This window comes from Rhipicephalus sanguineus, chromosome 4, assembly GCF_013339695.2.
Source record: "Rhipicephalus sanguineus isolate Rsan-2018 chromosome 4, BIME_Rsan_1.4, whole genome shotgun sequence".
NCBI lineage: Eukaryota > Metazoa > Arthropoda > Arachnida > Ixodida > Ixodidae > Rhipicephalus > Rhipicephalus sanguineus.
In genome coordinates, this window is record NC_051179.1 from 84,077,858 (window position 1) to 84,100,317 (window position 22,460).

Here is a 22,460-nt window from a genome sequence, read left to right on the forward strand (position 1 = left end):
ATCTGTTAAATAATTCGAGCACGGACAGGTTGCACCGCGAGAACCACCGGTTCCAGTCTCTCTTTGCAACACGATTCAGTTCAAACATGCAAATCATTCGAAGAAAAGCCAATGCATGCCAGGCACGTACACATAACGGCACAGCTGCGGCGCGCGTTCGATACGCGGACCGCAGCCGCGTTAATTTCCCGGCAGCCGCGGACATCTAACGTTCAACCTCACCTGAGAGTTTTTCCAGCCAGCAGACTGCATTTTTGGCAGCGTACGAATAACAACAGTGCAAAGAGTTGTGAGAATTCAGTTGGGTTGGGCACGCAGGGCGCTGCGCACTACATGTCAGGGCGCGCTCATGCTATGTCATGCGAAATCTAATGGCCGCATGCTTGCATTATACTTATCTAGCCAGATCGCTGTTGGTATTTTTAGTTTCACCAGAACTTCGCTTAAACGTTGCAGGCAGAGTATATATGTTCTACAATACAAAGAAATTTGTGAAAATAAGATATAATTTTACTGTCAGCACAAGAAAACTCCATTAGCCAGCACGATTTTTCATGAATGAACGTTATATTCCGCGATAAACATTTACTCAATCGAACAGACCCCTTCAATTCAATAAAAAGAAAAAAAATCCTCAGATGTTATGTGCCGAAATCACGATATGCTCGTGAAATGCGTCGCAGTAGAACGCATTCAGTCATCCTGCAGTCCTATAACGCATGAGGACCCTGGATTTACTTTGACCACCTTAGATTCCTTAACTTGCGTCTGGATCTAAGCATACACAATCTCTCGTGCGTTCTGCCTTCATTAAAGCGCGGTTGCCACGACCGGTATCGAACCGGCGACCTCTGCAGCGCAACGCCATATAAGCTGCTGGTGGCATCGTGGAACAGAGCATATGACGTTTGTGCTTTGTGACGGCGTTTGTGGTGTCCTGACTTCTCTATTGCGTCCGTGTTTGCACGTCCAGTCTTTTAGCATGAACACATACCAACCAGCTCAGCTCTCTGTTATTCGGAGCATATATGACGAAGAAGGATATAACCTAAATAGTCCGTCTGCAGTACGAAGTTACGAAACGGGGAAATCCGTACTCGTTTCCTTCCTCCAGCTCGCCAATTTCTGCACAATTGATTAGCCGAATTACGTAGCCATTCGCTGATTCATCTAAACATTTGTCGTATTCTGTTGCTCTTTGCTTTCACAACCAAAGGCTGCTATTTATGGACCATGGCCGTTTATACCTAGAATGCACAGGCACATAGCTACCAACAAGACCTTTTAACACGGGTGTTTTCTCAAACTGTAATAATTGTTCACGGCCCTATACCGGTTGATTTGTATGCCTGAAGACAGGGGCGTAGCCAAGTGGGGGGGGTTGGGGGGGTTCAAACACCCCCCGAAATTTTTCAGTTTTGCTTGCGTATATATACACGCACACATACAAACGCACACACGAACATACATAAAGTATGGTTGAACCCCCCCCCCCCCCCCGAAAAAAATTTCTGGCTACGCCCCTGCCTGAAGATGTTTCCAGAGACGACTCTGGCGTCTTACCATAACTTTAGAACAGCGCATGAAAAATGTGCTACTGAAAAAGATGTGCAACTGAGTGAAAAGTACAACTGAGAAGTGTTTGGCAAAATAGGCTAAAAAATGATGTTTTGTGAAGTACCTCCTATAACAGGTTCAAGATGCCAACCAACGACCCTTGCATCCAAACAAACGCACTTCCCCGAATGTGTGCCCTGTAACTAGGCCGACGTCAGGAGACATGCCTAGTTGGTACAAAGATGGAGGGGACGAACGTAGCCAGTGGTCGCCTAGCTTAAGCAATTGCGACATCGCGCGTACGCGAACGGGAATCGGTGAGTGGTCGTGTAAACAACCAGCGACGAGGAAACGAATGCGTCAGAAAGAGGGGCACGCTGTGTGTGGAACGCTACGCACTGAATACGCGGCGCAGAGGACGATGAACGAAAGAAAAAGAAAAAGGATAGATAGATAGATAGATAGATAGATAGATAGATAGATAGATAGATAGATAGATAGATAGATAGATAGATAGATAGATAGATAGATAGATAGATAGATAGATAGATAGATAGATAGATAGATAGATAGATAGATAGATAGATCCAGTAAACGGACAGGGGAAACAAAGACAGCGCAGGTACAGCGTGCCGTTGACACGGCACCGAAAAAGCGATAAATAAATGCAGAGCAACCGGCTCGAAGCAGGGTCCTTCAATAGTTACGCGAGGCCAACAACAAAAAGACACGTGTGCTAGGCAGGCAGGCATGTCTACACAGTGGATGCTCACCCGTATGCTGGAGCGCCTCTTGTCCGAGGCGCCCCTCTCGGAGGAGCGAGCCCGGGAGCGTCCGAAGCTGCGTCCCAGGGATCCCGTGGCAGAGGACAGCCGCTCGCCGCTGCTACGTTTGCTCTCGACCACGGCTTCCGCCTCCAGGGACATCCTGAGGACGAGGAAAAAAAAGAAAAGAACGGGAGGCCCAATGCCATTCTGAATAAGGAGCGCATACATACTAAGGCGTAGGCATGCGTGTGTATAGGTTCCCTAGTTCTGAGTATACACGAGCACCGTACGGCTGCTGAGCCGTTTCTCCCGCTGTTGCTTACTCTCTGGAGCATACGCTGCCCAGTGAACCCTGGACAAGCACCATTCACACAGTCAAAAGGAAAGTGAGAAAGAACGAAAAAAAGGTGCAACCGCGACGCCGAAAACATGGGCTAGAAGACATGGGTAGGCATATAAAGCAAGGCACCCAATTAGGACATCACGAAAAGTCAGCACGCCAGAACTGTTGACCAAACTTGTTTACGAGAAGACGTTGGGTTCATGGCCCTGTCTCTTAGCCGACGCTTCTCCTAGGCTTAGCCGACGTTCTCCAAGGATGGTAGTTCTTAGTCAGATCATTATCATCATCATCATCAGCCTGTCTACGCCCACTGCAGGGCAAAGGCCTCTCCCATGTTCCGCCAATCAACCCGTTCCTGTGCTTTCTGCTGCCACGTTATACCTGCAAACTTCTTAATCTCATCTACCCACCTAATTTTCTGTCTCCCCCTCACGCGTTTGCCATCTCTTGGGATCCAGTCAGTTACCCTTAATGACCACCGGTTATCCTGCCGACGGGCTACGTGCCCGGCCCATATCCATTTCTTCAGATCAGCGTTACGTTATCTCCTGAACAGTTGAAAGCGCAGTTACATTATCCTGATAATTAGTGACTGCGTGAAGCTGTACGATGTACAATGAAGACGCGCCAATACGTAAGTCACTCTTGACTTGAAAGCATAGGACGTCCTCCTTCATGTTTAAACATAGGCAGTTGTCGCGCCGACAATGTAAAGATAAGCATAACGCTTTTGATGAGAGAGCACCGAAATTCTTCAACTTCGTTCTTTAATTTCTTTGTACTCTATTTATCATATCCACTGGTCGGTCCCAAATAATTGAACACGCGCAACACGGATTAAGTGCGTTACTGTTTAGTCGATTTGTTTGCAAGCGGGCCAGCGTTTATGTTTGAAGTTGCGGCGTCGTGACAGCGCCGAAACACGATGTTCACTGGAGGGCAGCTAAAGATATGCAGACAGGAGTTGAATTATAGCATGGAAAGTATCGAAGTGGCAGCTACACATACCTCCGTGCTTTCTTAGTGTCGGTACAACGGCCTTAGTGGCGCCTCTGGACGCGATTCATCGAAGAAGCTTGCGTCGTTGAATGGGTGAGGAAACAAATTTCAACGTATGCGTCAACAGTGTCGATCAGATTGGTGAGCGTGAGTCTACGTTGCAGCAGTGGACTTCCCCATGACATTGCAGTCATCACGTGTTCATAAACTTTTGCAGACGATGTCGCTGCACACTACTCCTCATGAAGATCCTTTCTTATAAACTTCATTTGTCAGCCCACCTAGCTCAAGGTGCTAGGTGGGCTGACACCTAGGTGTCAGCCCACCTAGCACCTTGACCAGGGTCATTAAGGTAAAAACTCACAGGGACCCTTGTGCATCACCTACGAGGACTCGAAGGCGAAAGCCATCTTCTTTTTCTTCTCTGTAGAATTACTGATGCTGCCCCGCCACCCTCCGAAAGCTTTGTGCACCTAGCGTGGTTTTGCACTGCCTCCAACATCGGAGGCACTTCACCTGGTTTTGGACTGCCTCCGTGATCAGCCCACGTGACCACGTGATCAGCGTGAGCAGCACACGTGACCAAGCCACGATGTCATGTGATGACGGCACCATGTGACGTTACGTCACGTAACGTCAATTCAGAATTTGTGACGTCATGATGACGTCACAAATGTTCGCGATCTGTGACGTCATGATGACGTCATATGGTGATGCCATCACATGATGATGATTTTTTGCCTCACTCGTGCTGTGCCCGACGCCGGGGGACGCCGACGGTCAATTTTCGCGTTTGATGAGGCATCTAAGGCTTTCGCTCTAATAAAGTGAAGTGAAGCAAAGTGTAGTTATACCTGGCCGGCTGCACGAGGTTCTCGAGCTCGGTGGTGAGGTGCCGCCGGATGATGTTCTTGGAGACGGGAATGCCAAGCGCCTGGGCCATCGTGTCGGCCGTGAACGAAGGCTCCAGCACGACCAGGGCACCGTGGACGCCGCTGTCGCGAAGATTCTCCGCGTACTCCTGCGCAAAACCACGAATTCATTTCTTCGTCATGTTCTTATATGGTACGCATCGAGAACGATAACCTCAGTGGGCTTGGCCTTAAGCGTAGAAATGACGCGGACAAGAACAGGACAAGCATTGGTGGCGGCCGTCGTATCTGTACCTGTCATTTCTCTTTTTTTTTTCGCGCTGTGTAATAGTGTAGACGAAATTCCACAGGCTAGACCGAATGCATCTTGCGTAAACTTTGGGATCTATATGACGCATTGCCCTGAACGATATTAGCGGAATCCCACGGAGCGTAACATTGGGAAATTGTACGGCACAACCCGATAACAAATTACTGAGCTTTATTTCATATATCGCTTCATTTCATATACTTCCTATATTTAAAATACAACGTACTGCAGGGGCAGGTTCGCATATGGCCACGTGGAAATCTGCATCCTTCCCCTTCAGCAAATATCATATTTATTTTTCGAAGCAGCTTAACTGTGAAAATAAAATATTACGATAGTGCCCTACCCTCGGTTTATGCATGGTGCAGGGCGATACTTTTGCACGATATCTGACTAATTTTCTTTTGCATTGTGTCACAGGAGGTCCACTTACAGCTTTGCTCTATTGGGCCTGCGTCGGTGTACTCGAACGTTCATGCATTCGTACGTATTGCACAAATGGCAACAACAACAACAACAACAACAACAACAACAACAACAACAACAACAACAAGAAAGACGACGACAACAGCAACTTTAGGATTTACGAAGCCTTCTTCGCTCACCCCGAGGTCGATGGAGCGCGCCCACTGGATGAACCGCTGGTTTGTCCACACCAAGGGGTCGACGTCAAGGTGGCGGCAGTGCGCCCTCCTGTGCGCCAGCGCGCGCAGGTCGAACCGCAGGGCTCGCAAGAGCTGCACGCCGCGAAGGAGGGACGTCTGCTCGTGTCGGTTCGCCATCTGCGAGACGACAGCCACCACGATGCGCCTCATTAGCGGGGGACTCGGTATAAGCTTCGGCGCGTAAAATAATGATAACATAACGGAACCCCGCTTTTTTTTTTCTCGAAATCTGAAACACTGTCGTTTCCCGCCACCAATCAATACTCCCAAGTGGCGAAAAGGTCGAGTGCCTGCTTTTAGAAATGCCAAACAAAAGGCCTCGTTCGAATCTTGTGTCTTGTCTTTGTTTCCTGCGCGGTAACGACGTGATCTCGGGTACATTCCGAAATCAGCGAAGCGACCGGCCAATTAGTACAGAAACTTGCCGCTGTTTTTCTCGTTACTCTATAAGAGACGTCCATGTAGTCGGAAGCGATATATACCTCTGTTTTTTGTCCTACAGAAGGCGCAAGCGCGAGGATTTTTCAATAGAACTCCGCCGAGAAAAGGCGCGATTGACTCCGGGGTCTAAAAGTCGGTAAATGAAGCAATAATACGCCCCTCAATGAAACGCGTTTGGATCACCTTGATTTGTCTGCCCACGTGTCTCTTCATTACAAGGGCAAGAGAGTATAGTCGCGTCTCAGTCCCCATTTAATCCTTCGTGGTACTTCTGGCAGTGCGTTCGACTCGTTGTAGAAAGCGCTCATTAGGCACTGTATACAACTATAACCGCTTATTTCAATGACGCGTACGTGATGCGTACTGTCTTTGAGACTGGCGTGAAACAGCATTTGCTCTTGGTAAAAAAAAAAAAAAACAAGCACGAAAGACGAGGTAAAATTTGTAAAATTTGTTTTCATACCAGGCTGGAACACTCGCTAAGCCTTACGCTCGACTGAAAAGGAGAATAATGTGGGGGAGGGAGAAGGGGAGGATAAGTTTCAAGTAAACGTTCAATGAAGGGCCAGGAAAACATTCAACGAAGGGTTCAATCCAGGGACTAGGAAGGTGAAAAAGCTTTCGCCTTGATGTTACTTAAAGACCTAAGAAAATTTTCCCGACGCTTGAGCAACGGGCGTCAATAAGTTTTCGCTAGTGTCACCCTCATCAGGCCATATTTACCTGCATTGTAGGATAGAAGCTCCCTCCCGGCGATCTTCAGTTCACCTGCTCTGCGCTAGCACGATCTCGATCTATGCGTCCAAATTTCCCAATTTGACAACGCTACGTTAAGTTCACGATACACCGTCCAGTCAACGCTGTGGAGGCTAACGAGACTTCTTGCAGTATATGCGTGTTCGCACCAGGAAATAGTTGATTCTTCTCTCTCACCCACAATATGCTTCCTTTCAGTTTTATGCGGAGTGATAGATTAGAAGTTTTTCTGGCTTAGAGACAAAAAACTCTGTTATACGGCTGTGAATATGTTATTTTATATCTCTTAGCGTTTTGTTGTCTTCATGTTTTTTTTGTTTTGTTTTTCATATGGAAGTGTCGCGACGCTTGACGCGCGTACCCTTTTTCTCTCGCACTTGCAACGGTGAAACGCGGAGCGCTGATTAACTCTGATTACCCTGATTGACCCTGATTACTCGGCTGCGCAGATGCAATGGTTCATCATGTGAATAAGCTAGGTCGGCAGCTTCATATGTCTGCTCACGTGCCTTCGAATAAATTTTCAGTTGAGAATCGGCGCCTTTGTCCAACGTCACCTTGCTTTGTCGCGCCTTTCTTGGCCCTCGCCTTTTTTAGCGCTGCTCTTCTTGCATAATGAAATGTGGCTGTGATGCGCGCTGAGCAGGCCCGTAGTCAGGGGGGGGGGGAGGCCAAGGGCCCCCCCCTTCCGAAATTCTGATGGAGAGGGGTGTTTTATAGAAAAAAATGATAAAAATAGGTGTTTTTCAAGGCTTTCACCAAGTGGGCTCCCCCTGAAAAAAATTCCTGGCTACGGGCCTGGCGCGGAGTTATACATTTTGCTGATCGAACTTCTTGCGTAGAATCCACAGCGTTTACTGTGTGTGGAACGGAGTTTAGGGTATACAGTGGATCGTTGATTAATACACTCACCCCTAGGCGCTTCTCGAGGTCCCTCCGACTGAGAGTGTCCAGGACCCGGCCGTCCACGAGCTGCGCGCGGAAGCTGTCCGCGTGCGCAGACAGGCCCAGGCTGGACAGCCACTCGCCGCACACCCACGTGTGCGTCACCAGGCACATCTTGGGGTACGGGCTGCGTCACGAAAGGGACAGTACTGATGCTGGTCCTGGATGTCTTCAACGACGTATTAAACGTATTTAGTACACACAATTGTTAGTTGCCTACCCGAGAACACCATATTGTTCGAGTATTAGGTGAAGCGATGATTCAAATTATAAAAGCGTAGTGTTATACTTCAAGAAATAGCAGCGCAAAAGAAAAAAAAAGCAGACACAAACTTAAAAACGAAGACCTCACGAACATAAGTGACGTGAAAACTAGGGCGAGTTGGTGACGCACGATGAACCGTGCACAGCGCAACTATCGAGACGACGACCTTTTTCCCTTCGATGCCGCTTATAATTGCGCCCTTCTGCAGAAAATATTCCATTTGTAAGTCAGCGCCTTGTTCGTACTTCTCATCGTCCTCGTCTCGGTACTGCGATTTCTCAGGAACATAAGTTCGCAGTTGGATAAAAAAAAAAGAAGAAAAAGAAAGCCCATCGTATTACCACATTAACACATTTATTTAATTTTCAACGAACAGCAGCAGATCAATATACCCCGAGGTCCGGGACACAGATTACCAGGACGTGTTATTCGTACTGTTTGTCGTTTTCATTAGTTCCTACTGTACCAAGTGCGATGAGCTGTGGTAACCGACTTGTTAAGCAGTTAACTGACGTTTATACGGAGTATACAGTGCTAAAAGTGCAAAAGAACTTAGGGACATTTGATGTCTGAACTGAAGTGGGTTACCCCGGAAGCTGCCGCCACTGAGTATCGCATGAACAACGAAAGTGAAACCTCAAGCGCTCCGTTGAATTCACTGCCGTCGATGCAGTGATCGCTACTGACGGAGGCATGCAGGTTTTTTGCACACGCGAAACGCAGCATAAAGCGCTGTTTAGCAAGGAGTATACCTCGCGAATGTAGGATGCGTTCACGAGACGTAAAAAATTAATAAAATTCAGAGCCCCTCCACTATTGTGAAAATAGAAGCCAGCGGCTGTGTCTTCACGTCGTTTTCGCACCCATTCTGTGCGCCTAGGCGTTCCTTCAATTCTCGCTCTTTTTCCTCAAAGCGAACAACACCAGTCCGTCTCATAGCGAGTCCAAAGGACAACTGCTCATAACAGCACCAGCGCGACCTCTACGTCACGGCACAAACGGGCACAACGATTGGCGGGAAGCGCCGCCGCCGAGTATCGCGACACTTGTGGAAGAGGCAACAGGCGGTGGCAAGGGGTGCCGAAAAATGTTGTTCTGCGCGTAAAAAGAAATGAGCGAGACGGAGAAAATGAATAAAATTCAGAGCCCTTCCACTAATGGGATGATGGAAGCCAGCGGCTGCGTCTTCAGGTCGTTTTCGCGTCCATTCTGTGCGCCTAGGCGTTCCTTCAATTCTCGCTCTTTTTCCTCAAAGCGAACAACACCAGTCCGTTCCATAGCGAGTCCAAAGGACAACTGCTCATAACAGCACCAGCGCGACCTCTACGTCACGGCACAAAGGGGCACAACGATTGGCGGGAAGCGCCGCCGCCGAGTATCGCGACACTTGTGGAAGAGGCAACAGGCGGTGGCAAGGGGTGCCGAAAAATGTTGTTCTGCGCGTAAAAAGAAATGAGCGAGACGGAGAAAATGAATAAAATTCAGAGCCCTTCCACTAATGTGATGATGGAAGGCAGCGGCTGCGTCTTCACGTCGTTTTCGCGTCCATTCTGTGCGCCTAGGCGTTCCTTCAATTCTCGCTCTTCTTCCTCAAAGCGAACAACACCAGTCCGTCCCATAGCGAGTCCAAAGGGGAACTGCTCATAACAGCACCAGCGTGACCTCTACGTCACGACACAAAGAGGCGCAATGATTGGCGGGAAGTGCCGCCGCCGAGTATCGCGACACTTGTGGAAGAGGCATCAGGCGGTGGCAAGGGGTGCCGAAAAATGTTGTTCTGCGCGTAAAAAGAAATGAGCGAGACGGAGAAAATGAATAAAATTCAGAGCCCTTCCACTAATGTGATGATGGAAGCCAGCGGCTGCGTCTTCAGGTCGTTTTCGCGTCCATTCTGTGCGCCTAGGCGTTCCTTCAATTCTCGCTCTTCTTCCTCAAAGCGAACAACACCAGTCCGTCCCATAGCGAGTCCAAAGGGGAACTGCTCATAACAGCACCAGCGCGACCTCTACGTCACGGCACAAAGGGGCACAACGATTGGCGGGAAGCGCCGCCGCCGAGTATCGCGACACTTGTAGAAGAGGCATCGGGCGGTGGCGAGGGGTGCCGAAAAATGTTGTCCTGGGCGTTGTTTTTATCCGCGGACCCGATCCGACAGAATCTATAGCCATGACAGCCTCGCTCTAACGACCGATTTAACGCATGAGCCAGGGGATATGGCTGGCAATATCGTTGAATGATTAATCGATTAATCGACCAACAGTGTCCCGTAAAACGATTAATTCCCACCAATGTCCGACTTTCATTTAATCGACTTAATCGATTAAAAATGTTCGATTATGCAATCGATTTGCACAGTTACAGGAGTGACGAGAGAATTCTGAAATCGTACAAGAATGCTCAGGAAGAGCAACGACTGTTATGCTGCGGCGCGCGCATGGAGGGTAAGTGAAAGCGACACTCTAGTATCGACCATTTTCTCGAGTCTCAAGTAATATTGACGCAGCCGTTGAAGTCAAGCGTTTTTCCTCCCTTAATCCACCACATTGAGCATGCATTACGTTGCGCAGTCAGCCTTGGTGAGCGAACTCTCCGTGAAAACATTTTCTGCGCATGTTGCCTCGTTGTGTCGGTCAATTCTTTATTAGTAAAAAGAATGTTTGGTACGGGGCCGGGGTAGTGTTTAATCGATGTATACTTGGCCAGCTGTGCTGCAATAAAATGATGCCTGGGGAGCGGGAGCGTGTGCGGGCCCGACCCTGTTTTTTTTTACTTCACTGGTGCAGGACAATTGACTTTACAAATGTTATTTCGACGTAACTGCACTGGTACAGTGAATCAAGCGTCGGGAAGTCATGGATTCCCCCCCCCCCCCCCCCCAGTTCCAGCTGTACAGCTGAGCCGTTGAATGTCGCACCAATCCCGGCCTGCAGGACGCATTGCAGGTTGGAATAATTTATTTTAATGGCAACGTACGGGCGCACGCAGCGGCTCGCAGTGAATTAACCGTCATTTACTGTATCGGTGCCATGACTCACTACATTTGCAGAGCTGTATATACAGGAACTGCAGCTGAGCGGTTCATTAAGCTGATATCTTACGAAGTTATACAAACGCTCAAACAATTTCACAAAAAGCGACCAGCATGTACATGCTCCCAATACTTTAACAGTACCGCGTGAGCGTCGACTGACTGGCCGGCCAAGGCCTCCTAGCGGCGCGAAGCGTCGAGATCAGGGAGAGTAGTTCATGCGCACCAAGTTCACTTCAACAAAGCAGACTGGTGGGTCGTTGGTATACTGCATAACTTGAGGTTTACCGCAGTGGAACGATATAGGACTACAGAAAACACGAGAACGCCACAGAGCAGTGCCCTTGTGTCGTCTTGCGCCATTTCCTTGCGCTAAACCTCAACGTATGCACGCAATAAGTACCAGTTCATATCATTTTAATAATATGTGATTTTTCAATTAAACCATTACGCACTTGTGCATTTCGTGTTTGTTCGGCCAACAAAATAACGAGGGTCGTGCATGAGCATAACATTTGTTTTAGACTTTTTGTATGCGCCTGCAAAAAATGCAGATTAATCGGCAAGAAAACCCACATCGATAGTTATTAAAAGCTAAGCCGCTGAACGGTTAATCGTGAACCGATTTTAAAAAGTGGGTGAGGTTTAACTTTTCTAAACCTAGTTGTCGCGAGCCAAAGGTATGTACGGCTTGCTTTCGCAAATATTGCGCACCCAGTGTTTCATTAAAGTTAGGCTTTATTGCAAATCTGATAGTATGTCTCTTTTTGTTTCTTGATTGCTGAAGAAGACGGTCTTATGGTCCGTGAAGTAGTTAGCAGTGGTAGCAATTTTGACTACATGCAATGAGGAATGAGGTGGATCTCGCAGGAATACCAACGGTGAATTCTATTGGCGGATTCGGAGTGGCCGATGAACTCTCGCCGGGGCACTCCCTTCCAGCGGAGAGCAATCAAAGGGAATCTGCCCATGGAACGCGAGCGCCCTCGCCAGAGCAAATGGTAGGGGGCGCTAGCGCACATCTGCTTCGCAAGCGCCCAACATTTCGCGCGTTTCGCGCCGTTTTCGCTTTCACGAGCGCGAGCGGAGAGAACGGGCGCGGTCGGACAACGAATTTCATCGCGGACGCGGTACACCACGCTCCGCGCACGCGCGGGGAGATCGAGAGTTCCGCTCGAATCCGCCGATTTTCGCGGAGTAGAGAGAGCTGCTCCGTGGACTGAATAATGCGGCGGAGCTGCTCCCGATCTGCCAATGAAACATACAAGGAGCACTCTCAATCCGCCAATGGAACAGACTTGCTCCGAATGGAGCAGAAAAACTGCTACCAGAAGTGCTCCGAATCTGCCAATGGAATTCACCACAAGTTTAAGACTGCGCTTCCATATTCTGCAGGAACCGTAGTTAGGTCTCTGCGTTCTTGTTGAATACTCCCAACACAAAGCATAGCTCGTAGGTGTTTGCGCATTTAGACACACGTGTACCTACGACATCCATGACGTCTTCGAGGCTGGCACGAGACACTACGTACACTTCTTTCACAAAGAGGCCACAGAACAGCCGGGCGTTGCAGTTGTGCATGGGCCTACAGCGAACTCTAGAGGAGTTAAGACCCGGTCACGCTAACGGCAAGCCTGCCGCAACGGCGCGCCTGCGTCCTGAGCCGCGGAACGTCTGCAGCACGAGAAGTGTCCAAAGTGCACGGCAGGCTAGCGGAAAACTTCGCCGGAAAGCATCCCTATAACTAAACTTTAAACACAAGCACACAGAAAGACATAAGTCAGAGACAGAAAGACACTGTACTAGCGCCTCTCCCGTCATGTCTTTCTGTCTGCTTGTGTTCAAAGTTTAGCGCTGGATATCTTTGAAAAAGAAAAGCACGTATCACCAGCTATCTCCGCAACGTGTTTTATTAGGCGTCCCGTGCAGCACGATGGATATTGCTCGATGAACACTATACTGATGCCATCAGGCAGACATCAAGGGCTGAGGCGGACTAGGGGCTTTCAGCGCCCGACGAGTACGCATGTTAAAGGGACGCTAAAGAGAAACAATGAATCGGCCTAGGTCAATAAATTGTGCTCTGAGAACACTAATGTCGTTAATTTTGCCATCATGGTTTATTATTAAAGAGAAAAATTAAGTTAAAAGTTTCATTTTTAATGGTGAAACACACAGCGCGAAACAACGACGGGGACACAGAAAGGAAACACACACAGCGCTGTGTGTTCCACACCAACACGCCCAAATTCGCTCTATTGCAAACTTCATTTTAGGGGCGAAGCTCCTTAAGGCGGCACCCGTTCGTCCCTCGTAGTCGTCGTCATCGTAGTAGTGCGTAACAAGTCTTACGCTTTGACCTCCAAGGTGGTGCCGGTGGGAGATTTCTCCTGTGCGTTGTTGAACGATAAAAAATTCGCAGCGTGCGCGTTAACTAAAAGCCGAATTCTTCTGTCTCTCATTCCCCATTAGCAGCCATTGGCATGTTCCAGTAGGAAACGTTAGTAGAAGTAGAAGTGTAAGTGTTAGCTAAAAGCCGACTTCTTCTGTCTCTCATTCCCATTAGCAGCCATTGTTTACCTCCAAGGTAGTGCCTGGTGAGATTTCTCCTGTGCGTGATTAAACAATAAAAATTTTGTTCAAAACGCCGTTGATTGATGAAATAAACCAACGAAAGACGCCAGATGTTTTGTAAAAGCAGAACGAAAGAACGCCAGATGTTTTTCTTAAAGTGTAGTAGTAGTAGTTGTATGTAGCCACCTCGCCCGATCGTCAACGGGCGAGGTGGACCGGCAACGGCGCGAGGACCCTGCCGTACGAGAGTTAAATTACACTAAAAGACATACTTTGCGGGCGATACACTCTAGTGAGCTTTCAACTTTTCGTCTTAATGTGCATGATAAAGAAATTATTTCTACGAAAAACGCAAGGCACACCTTGAGCAATATATTTGGTTTTGGGACGCTAAATGGAACCATGAGGCGATGCGAAGCCGGAGCACTTGCACGATCGCGTTCCGTTGGCTATCGTTGGGCATGCTACCGACCTCGCGTCGTGGAACGCGCGTCCTGTCTTCCCTCTAGCCTTGCCTTTAATTCGCACAGGGCGAGCGGGGAATGCGGTCGCTCTTGGCGCTCTTTCGCTCGGGAGCGGACTTCTTCCTTGCATTTCACCGATCACAAGTGATAATGAAGGGACCACGTAAACCAACAGTACAATAAAAGTTTGATGTTTAATATATACACGATGTTTCACACTCTTTATATTATGTACTGGGCGCATTTCACGGAAGAGTTTCACGGTTTACAGATGATTCCCTCCGTAGCTTCGCCCCACTCATCATCATTCACCCCGTGGATATGCTGTGATTTTTTTTTAAATTTCGCGCCGAAAGCTCCCCGCGTGACGTCACGGATTTCAAAGTGTATTTATCGTATTTTGGCGCCATTGACTCAACAAAATTACCCCAAACTTGGTATGTTAAGTCTATGGCCCCCTCAGAGGACAATGTACTTAATTTTTACCTATTAGGAACTACGCAGTCCCTAGTGGGCGCCGTGAAAACCTGTTACGTCACGGCGAATGGTGCGGAAAGTTCAAGGTGGCGTCGCCACCCACATTTTGTTTTTGCGCGTTTTCTCGCTTACTAAGCGTCTTCTCGCAGCAAGCGTGGTGTTTTTGGTATCGTGAAAGAGTACTTTACTAATATGAGAAAAATCGTTTTGCTCTTTAGTGTCCCTTTAATGCGCTGTTTAAAACGATGCCGTACTTTCTTGCGTATAACCCAAAGCCCCAGCTACAAACCGCGAAGATAAAAAACAAACAAACAAAAAAACAAACAAACAAACCCGCGTATTGCCGTGAAGCCGCCACCCACCCTTGCATTATCGTGAAGCAGTGCCTTGAAGCCAACTTGGGATCGGTGCCACGTCAATGAGGTCGCGAATCTCGCGGGGCGCCTGCCTCCTCTTCTAGCTCACTTTAGCCGGGGAGTGGCCGAGCTCTCGTAGTATATGCCTACCGGTCTGGGAGGTCGAAAGTCGCGCGACCTGTGCCCGCTCCTGCGCTTCGACAATCTCCTCCAGCGTATTGTGTACTCCGAGCTGGAGTAGGCGCTCGGTGCGTGTCCTTATCGGGATACCGAGGGCCCGCTTGGTGATCTTCCTGAGCAGGACGTTGAGCTCGTCGCGCTCGGCGCACTGCCAATTGTGCATGGCAGCGACATACGAAAAGTGGCAGAGCACGAAGGCGTTGACCAGGCGGATGAGGTTGTCTTCCTGGAGGCCGTGGTGATGGTTGGCCACCGCCGGACCAGCCAAACCACGTTATCCGTCTTAGTTGCGAGCTTGAGTATAATCTTGGCGTAGGAACCATTGGACGCAATGGTCATGCCAAGGACCCGAATTGAGAATTCATGTGGTGTTTAAATGCTTCGCATTTAAAAAACGCAAGGCACACCTTGAGCAATATATTTGGTTTTGGGACGCTAAATGGAACCATGAGGCGATGCGAATCCGGAGCACTTGCACGATCGCGTTCCGTTGGCTTTCGTTGGGCATGCTACCGACCTCGCGTCGTGGAACGCGCGTCCTGTCTTCCCTCTAGCCTTGCCTTTAATTCGCACAGGGCGAGCGGGGAATGCGGTCGCTCTTGGCGCTCTTTCGCTCGGGAGCGGACTTCTTCCTTGCATTTCACCGATCACAAGTGATAATGAAGGGACCACGTAAACCAACAGACTTAGTCCGAATGGAGTTCATGTGGTGTTTAAATGCTTCGCATTTAAACACCACATGAACTCAGCCTGCCGGGGGAGACATCCTGCACTTTGATTGTGGATTACCACTCACAATGAAGCTAAATTTAAATGCGAAGCATTTAAACACCACATGAACTCAGCCTGCCGGGGGAGACATCCTGCACTTTGATTGTGGATTACCACTCACAATGAAGCTAAAGCTTTAGTCATCCTCAAAACCCTCCGTGCTCGATCTGGTTATGATGCAGAGATTTACAGCCTATTCGAAAAACTGTACCATAATATATGCATTAAAAGGTATTGCAAAAAATACAATAAATTTTCTTTTTATCATTTAACCAAACATCTTCAAGATAGTGAAAATGCTTGGAATGGTGCCGTTTAAATGTCTTCTACGACCTCCTCACCAAGCAACGCGCAGGTTAAAACAAAAAATTGCACCACCTCCCGCTAAAGGGGACCATGAGGCGATGCGAAGCCGGAGCACTTGCACGATCGCGTTCCGTTGGCGTTCGTTGGGCATGCTATCAACCTCGGATCGTTATTAACGCGGTGTTATTAACGTTGTAGACGAAGGTGAACTGGTTAACGAAGGTCTTTATTGAGCAGCGTCTAGCACTTGAGGTGTGCACTTTGCTTTGATGAGGATGGCTTTGTGGTCGCTGAAACGAACCGTGAGAGGATCTTGGTGCAGTGGGTGGATCTTGAAATTGGTGAAGACGTGATAAATGCATGTGCCGTGAATGGTAGTTCGCTGCCCTTCGCTTCGCAGCTTTGTCTTGAGTGGACGCAATTGGGCTGATGCTGACGCGTGCTTGCGTCAGCCGACTCACTGACGGGACTATTGCTTCCATCACGCTTCATCGGAAGCACCAATGGAGTCAAGCGGAGTCGACCAAAGCAAGCGCTGCACTGAACGCGCGCTGCACTCTAACCGCTTAGAGGAGGAGAGTAGCGCAGAGAGTAGCGCATGCGCCGCGAAAGCAAAAGCGAGAACGCAGGAGAAGCGTAAGCAGGTGCTGGTAGAGAAGTGGAGAGAGTAACGCGCAGCTGTCGGAGAGAGGGAAGGAGGAGAGGCGCGCATGCGTAGTGTGAGTGCGGATTACCACGCCGCCTTACATACCCCCGAGCAAGAGATGCGTCGCATCTAAAGGAAAAGCACCGATATCCACAGGAATGAATTAAAAGAGTCAGGAGCCCTTCCCTTATCGGGGAAATGGGGGCAAGCGAAGCTTGGCGTAGGCGTGCCTGATCATGGCCTCCGAGATGGCGGGCGCGCGGCGTGTCGGCCTGACCAACTACCTTTCTTTTAGATGCGAAGCATGTTATAGAGGAGTTCAAACCTGTGCGCGGTGGTTTCTTGGCCTTCGTTAGCCAGTTGGCACGCGTGACGGTGCAAGTTGCAGCGAGCGCGGGCCAAGAAACCACTGTTAACTTATCGGCATACCGCTGCAACGGAGCCGGCGAGTCCCAGGCACAGCTGATTTCGATCGCTCAAACCACGGCTGAGGGCAGCATTTTTGCTGCGCGCGAATGCGCTAGTCACTTGGTTCTTTTGTGATTCGCGGGCTTTTTTTGAAGCTTAGAAAAATTGGTATACGTGAAACTTTCTTTATCGCAAATAATGCAATTCGGGTTTCTGAAGACGCTCTCGAAATTTGCAAGTCGCATTTCTTGCCTCAAGTCAATATTTAGCAATTTAGTTAAATATTCCTAATTAACAAATGAGCTAATTACCAAACAAAAACTTGTCTGTTGTGCGCATGGCGACTGTCAGTATTTTGCAACTAATTTCACTCGCCTGCCTCTAACATTGTATGTTTTAACTCTTGGCTAAAGATAGCTGGGACACCCTGTATATCATAATCGTGTCTTGCCAAGACGCGGTCAACTTGGCTTCACAACGACGACGAAGCGAAGTGGACGCACCGCGATGCTCCGCCGAATCCTCCAGCGTGGGTGTGAGCCACGGATACAAGGATCTACTCTGCTCTATGCTGAATCGGCTTTACAGCGAAGCGAGAGATGCGTTGTATGTATACCGCTGCTCTCACGATCGCTCGGCGCACGGGCAGACGCGCCTGGCGTAGCACATACATTTAGTGTTTCTCGCTCGATACAGTATTGTTATTTCCAGAAATAGATAATGCCTACTTTCGAGGGAATAACACGCATGTTTGTTTTCACACGTAAAAATATATATAATTTACCGTTTGGTAATGGCAAAATCCGGAATACAATTGCAGAGCAATGGATAATACCCTGGTGGTTAAACTTGTATCGGTTTCGCTTCAGTCTCACGGTCACGCAAACTTTCTGCGATAAGTTTTACATACGGAAGAATCAGGCAAGTTTTAATTAAAAACACATTCATATAACTTTGTTTTAAACTCGGTAAACAAGCGCCGCGAATCTCAAGAACGAAAGGCATCCGAAGCAGATCCGAAGCCTGTACTTCTGCGGTCGATCACGTGTCCTTCTTCCCTTTCCCACTCTCACGAACGAGGCACCTCCTTTCCTTCTCACAGTTAGGAGGACATTAGTGTATGACGAACACGATTAACAAATCGTGAAATGAATAACATGACATACTTGTCGCGTGCGTCACGAATCCCTTTCCCTCAGTCACGTGCGGCACATACCCGCCTACCACAACCGACGGAATGCGGGTATGCGCCACACATAATTTACAGTCTATATAAGGGGTCTCAAACACGTGGCTCGCGGGCCTTTCGCTAGCGGCCCGGCGCGCACATGGTTGGTTGGTTGATCCTTAGCTACTTGGCGCAACCCACCGTGGGGGATCGGCCATGAAACGGGTGGTACCTTATTTTAGAAATGAAATTGTTTTACAATCCGAATATGTTTAGCAATGGATGGTTTAAAAATAATTTCACTGGTACAATCCAGATTTTCAAAAAAAAAATTTTAAAAAGTTAGGAAACCAATAGGTTGAAACAGTGAAATTGTACCTAGACTTAACATTCTATTCTTTTTGTTTCCTGTAAAAAATCGCACACGGCTTCTCAAACGTTCCTGTGGCTAAAGCCCATTTTAGTTGCGCACATGGTTGTCTTCGTCCTATATCTTTTCTTTTTCTTCTAATGAACAAGTCAGCTTTCCGGTCGAGGATGACAGATGAACACCTGCCGTCGACCATGCGGACCGTCTCCGTACAAGAAGTTTATCTTCTCTCCTCGCAGCTAAGCGTTCCCAGGCATTGTGCCAGCGTGTTTATAACTTTAGCAGTTGTTTTGTTATTCACAAGGAATAAAGTCTTGTGACTCTGCTAAGTGGTACTCACATTATCTTCTCACCTGTTGCAATTAATAACGCTTTGTCCGGGTAAGCTACACAGACGTGTCTGGTCTCAAGCACTTTTGTTCGTGAAACACACCATGCAGTCAGCATGTGTTGAAACATAACCGTGGAGGAAAAGCTGTACAATTCAAAATCGGCGTCGAGATTTTAGCCTTTCTGGAGGTCGGTATCGATATGTTTCTCGAATCCTGACGCCAAATCCCCTTTAGAAGGGACCCATATAATAGGTATAAGAAACCATATAATAGATATAAGAAACGCCTTTTAAATGGCAACGTTAGCTGACGTTTGAAAAACGGCATGTTTCCGAGACACACAAGGGACAAACCGTGGTTTCAACATTGCCGATAATGCGTTTCGAGAACTTGCACCCAGAATTCTTTTAAAGGGGTAGTGACACGAAAATTTTCAGTTGCCATTTTTTAGCGTCCATCAAGACCAAACCATCAAGAGCCTAGAAAAAGTAGTGCTAAGCACGAGTGCACCCTGAAAAAGTAATTACAGTATGTTTATAAAAGCTAGTTTCGGTTCCTACTGTACCCTGACGTCACAACACGGTATGAGCTTTTCATCACGTGCTCGCACAATATATGGTGACGTTTCCACGGCCGCTCCGCACCGTCCGTTGGTGACGCACAAGCGGCCATTTTGAATGTTTTGGTGACGCACAAGCGGCCATCTTGAAAGTTTTGGTACCTGACGTCATCACAACTAGCCATATACTGCTGCGTGAAGTCACCAGAATTAGTACTGTAGCCTGATGTCAAGATAGTGTCGATGTCGGTAGGTGAGTCCTGGGAAAATTGACCTTATTATCGAAATAAAATATCTTGTCAACGTTTGCTGAGCTTCACACTTGCTCAGAGTCGTCTCTGCATACGGGAGATTTGTATGGCAGAGTAAACTCGCCTTCGAAAAAAAAGGTGTCGTACTTCTTTAAAGGGATACTGAACAAAAATTTGAAAAAGCTACGAAAACACTTACATTCGACTCGGACGACACGACTGTTCCTGTACGCAGCGTTTATTTCACGTAATTTCGAGCAGTTGGCCGTATTTTTAGTGGATTGTGAGAGCGCGGCGGCTGCATGCCACTGCGCTTGTCGGCGGACGTGACGTCGAGTGCTCCAGCAAGAGGGGGCCAACCGGCACGCTCTCTCCTACCCTGCCACTTCCCTTTCTCCACCTCTCCTCTCAAGAACCGAGGGTGGCTGGTGTGGCGCTAAGCCTTGTCCTCTTTTCCCCACATAGGAAACAAAATAGCGCTTATTCCTCAAAAACCGCTACAACTACCGAGCGTGTCGCGAGAGCGCAAAGATGCAAGGTGCGAGTGACAGTGGTTCCACGAGCGGTCATTGCGACTCCGAGTTCGACAGGCCTCCAAAACGGATGCGCCAAATACCACCATATGCGTGTGACCGTTCTGCTGTGTCAAGCGACAGCAAGGACGACGAGCCAGACGAGCCGCCGTAGCCCAACGTGGGTCGGCAGCCGGGACCAGCAATTTACACAGTAACTCATAGTCACTATCCTCGAAGTGTTCGGAGCACAAAAAGTCACGCTTTGAAGGCACCCACGTTGGCTGCGATGGGCGCGCAGCGCGAATCCATATCCTTCGAAGCTTCGGCTCTGTTGGAAAGGTATGACAGGGTACACCCTAGCGCAGAACAGCATTGAGGCATTCTGCGTTGTGTCAGGTGCTTCACCGTTCACATTACGTAGCAGCGCACAACACCGACGGCAAATTCGTAGACGTGGGCGCAAGCTCCGCTTGAGGAAACAAATATACGGCCGAGAGCGCGGCAATGGCGTCGTTGGCTACCGGTTGAGAACACGCACGGAGAACACCTTGCCGACCGTGAAAACACGTTTTGAGAGAGACGCGCGGCAGCGGGTGGCGGCTTGCGATGTCTATTGGTAAGCGATTTTGCTGCGAGCACGGTTGGCGAGTCACTATCCGCGGAGTTTCGCGTCACTTCCTCTCTAGTTCGCGGCGCGGCCGCTAGACGCGCCAATTCGCGAAAAATGCATTAAATTCATTATTTTCTGCTAGTCTCTGGCTGAAATGAAGGTTGCTTCAACAATTTTCAGCCCCCAATCTTTCAATTGAGTCATTTATCTCGGCGGCGAAAATTTTGTTCAGTATCCCTTTAACACGAAAGTGTTTTATGCCGGGGTCCACCAAGACATTCATGACGTATTTCCGTCACGGAAGTACGTCAGCAAAATGTACGCCATCAGATGGCAAAGAAAAAGAAACTATAAGAAAAAGTTCCGTTGACAGGAGTCGAACCCATGAATGCAACATAAACAATCAACTACTTCCGTGGCGACACGTATCCCTTTCGTTTTATACCGATTCCTATGACAGAGGGATCAGCCATCTTTTTTTTATTCCTCCTTGAGTGCACTATACAACGCTGTGCGGCATTATGGAAGATTATAGGAGTTACGAAGTCACCTTTCACCTGCCTCTCATAAGATGTTAAAACGCAACCGCCTCAGAGCCAGCGCCAACGGAGCCAAATATAACGCTGTGCGGCATTATGGAAGATTATACGAGTTACGAAGTCACCTTTCACCTGCCTCTCATAAGATGTTAAAACGCAACCACCTCAGAGCCAGCGCCAACGGAGCCAACCATTACGGCGCAGCTAACTTAGGCCTTCCTGAGAAGCCTCCGTGCTCGATCTCGTTATATTTCAGACTTCTACACTCTATCCAAATAGCTTTACGTATAACTTACAGAATATAAAGTGCCGCAAAAAAGACATTAGGTTTCCATTTCATCCTTTAACCAAACGACTGTAAGAAATGAAAATGCCTGGAATGGTCCGTTAACAGGGTGTCTACCGACCGGGAAAACCGGGAATTCTCAGGGATTTTGGGTAGTCTGGAAATTCTCAGGGAAAACTCAGGGAAATTGTGCTCCCATCAGGGAAGATCCACAGTATCTTTATTGAAAGGCGACGAAAGTCGCGGTAGCGCTTGCTCGATATTTTGTGAACGGATTTTTCAAATCAAACGGCCGCTGCGGCTGCGGGGAAGTGGCGCACCTTGATGCTGTCATCGCCTTCGGAGCGGTGAAGTGGGAGAGAATCCGGCTAATGCGTGGCATGCGGGAACCGCGAACCACGACACATCGTATCGCGCAATGTTGTCAGGATGTTCTGGGAGTACGCGGTGTAGTTCTGTAATCTTTCTCGCGCGTGCTGTGCGTTAGCGCCCGATATGGTGTTTTTGTTATCGCCGCGTGTCAAGTAACAACCATGATTAGTTGTAGAAGCGGTAGCAGTAGCAAAACGAGCTTCAGTTATCTTGCAAGCGATCGCGATCGCGCAGGAAGCGGATGCCTTCGACAAGGCTCGTATCTGGCAAGCCATCCCGATCGGCGAGAAAAAAGACGCTTGTTGGCTGTTATCGGAGAGCTCACTCG

The 22,460-nt window shown here is 48.5% G+C and overlaps 2 protein-coding genes across 2 annotated transcripts in view; both read right to left on the bottom strand.

Annotated features, from left to right (window-relative positions):
* Window positions 1–22,460, bottom strand: part of LOC119390358 (translocation protein SEC62) — a gene marked incomplete at its 5' end in the record, with an annotated part of 434,026 nt that overhangs the window by 54,896 nt on the left and 356,670 nt on the right.
* LOC119390356 (kazrin-like) overlaps window positions 1–22,460 on the bottom strand; it is a 274,391-nt gene that overhangs the window by 8,755 nt on the left and 243,176 nt on the right. The window contains 4 exon segments of the mRNA XM_037657962.2: window positions 2,331–2,484; window positions 4,521–4,687; window positions 5,454–5,630; window positions 7,623–7,782. Coding sequence (XP_037513890.1) covers window positions 2,331–2,484; window positions 4,521–4,687; window positions 5,454–5,630; window positions 7,623–7,782 — 658 coding nt within the window.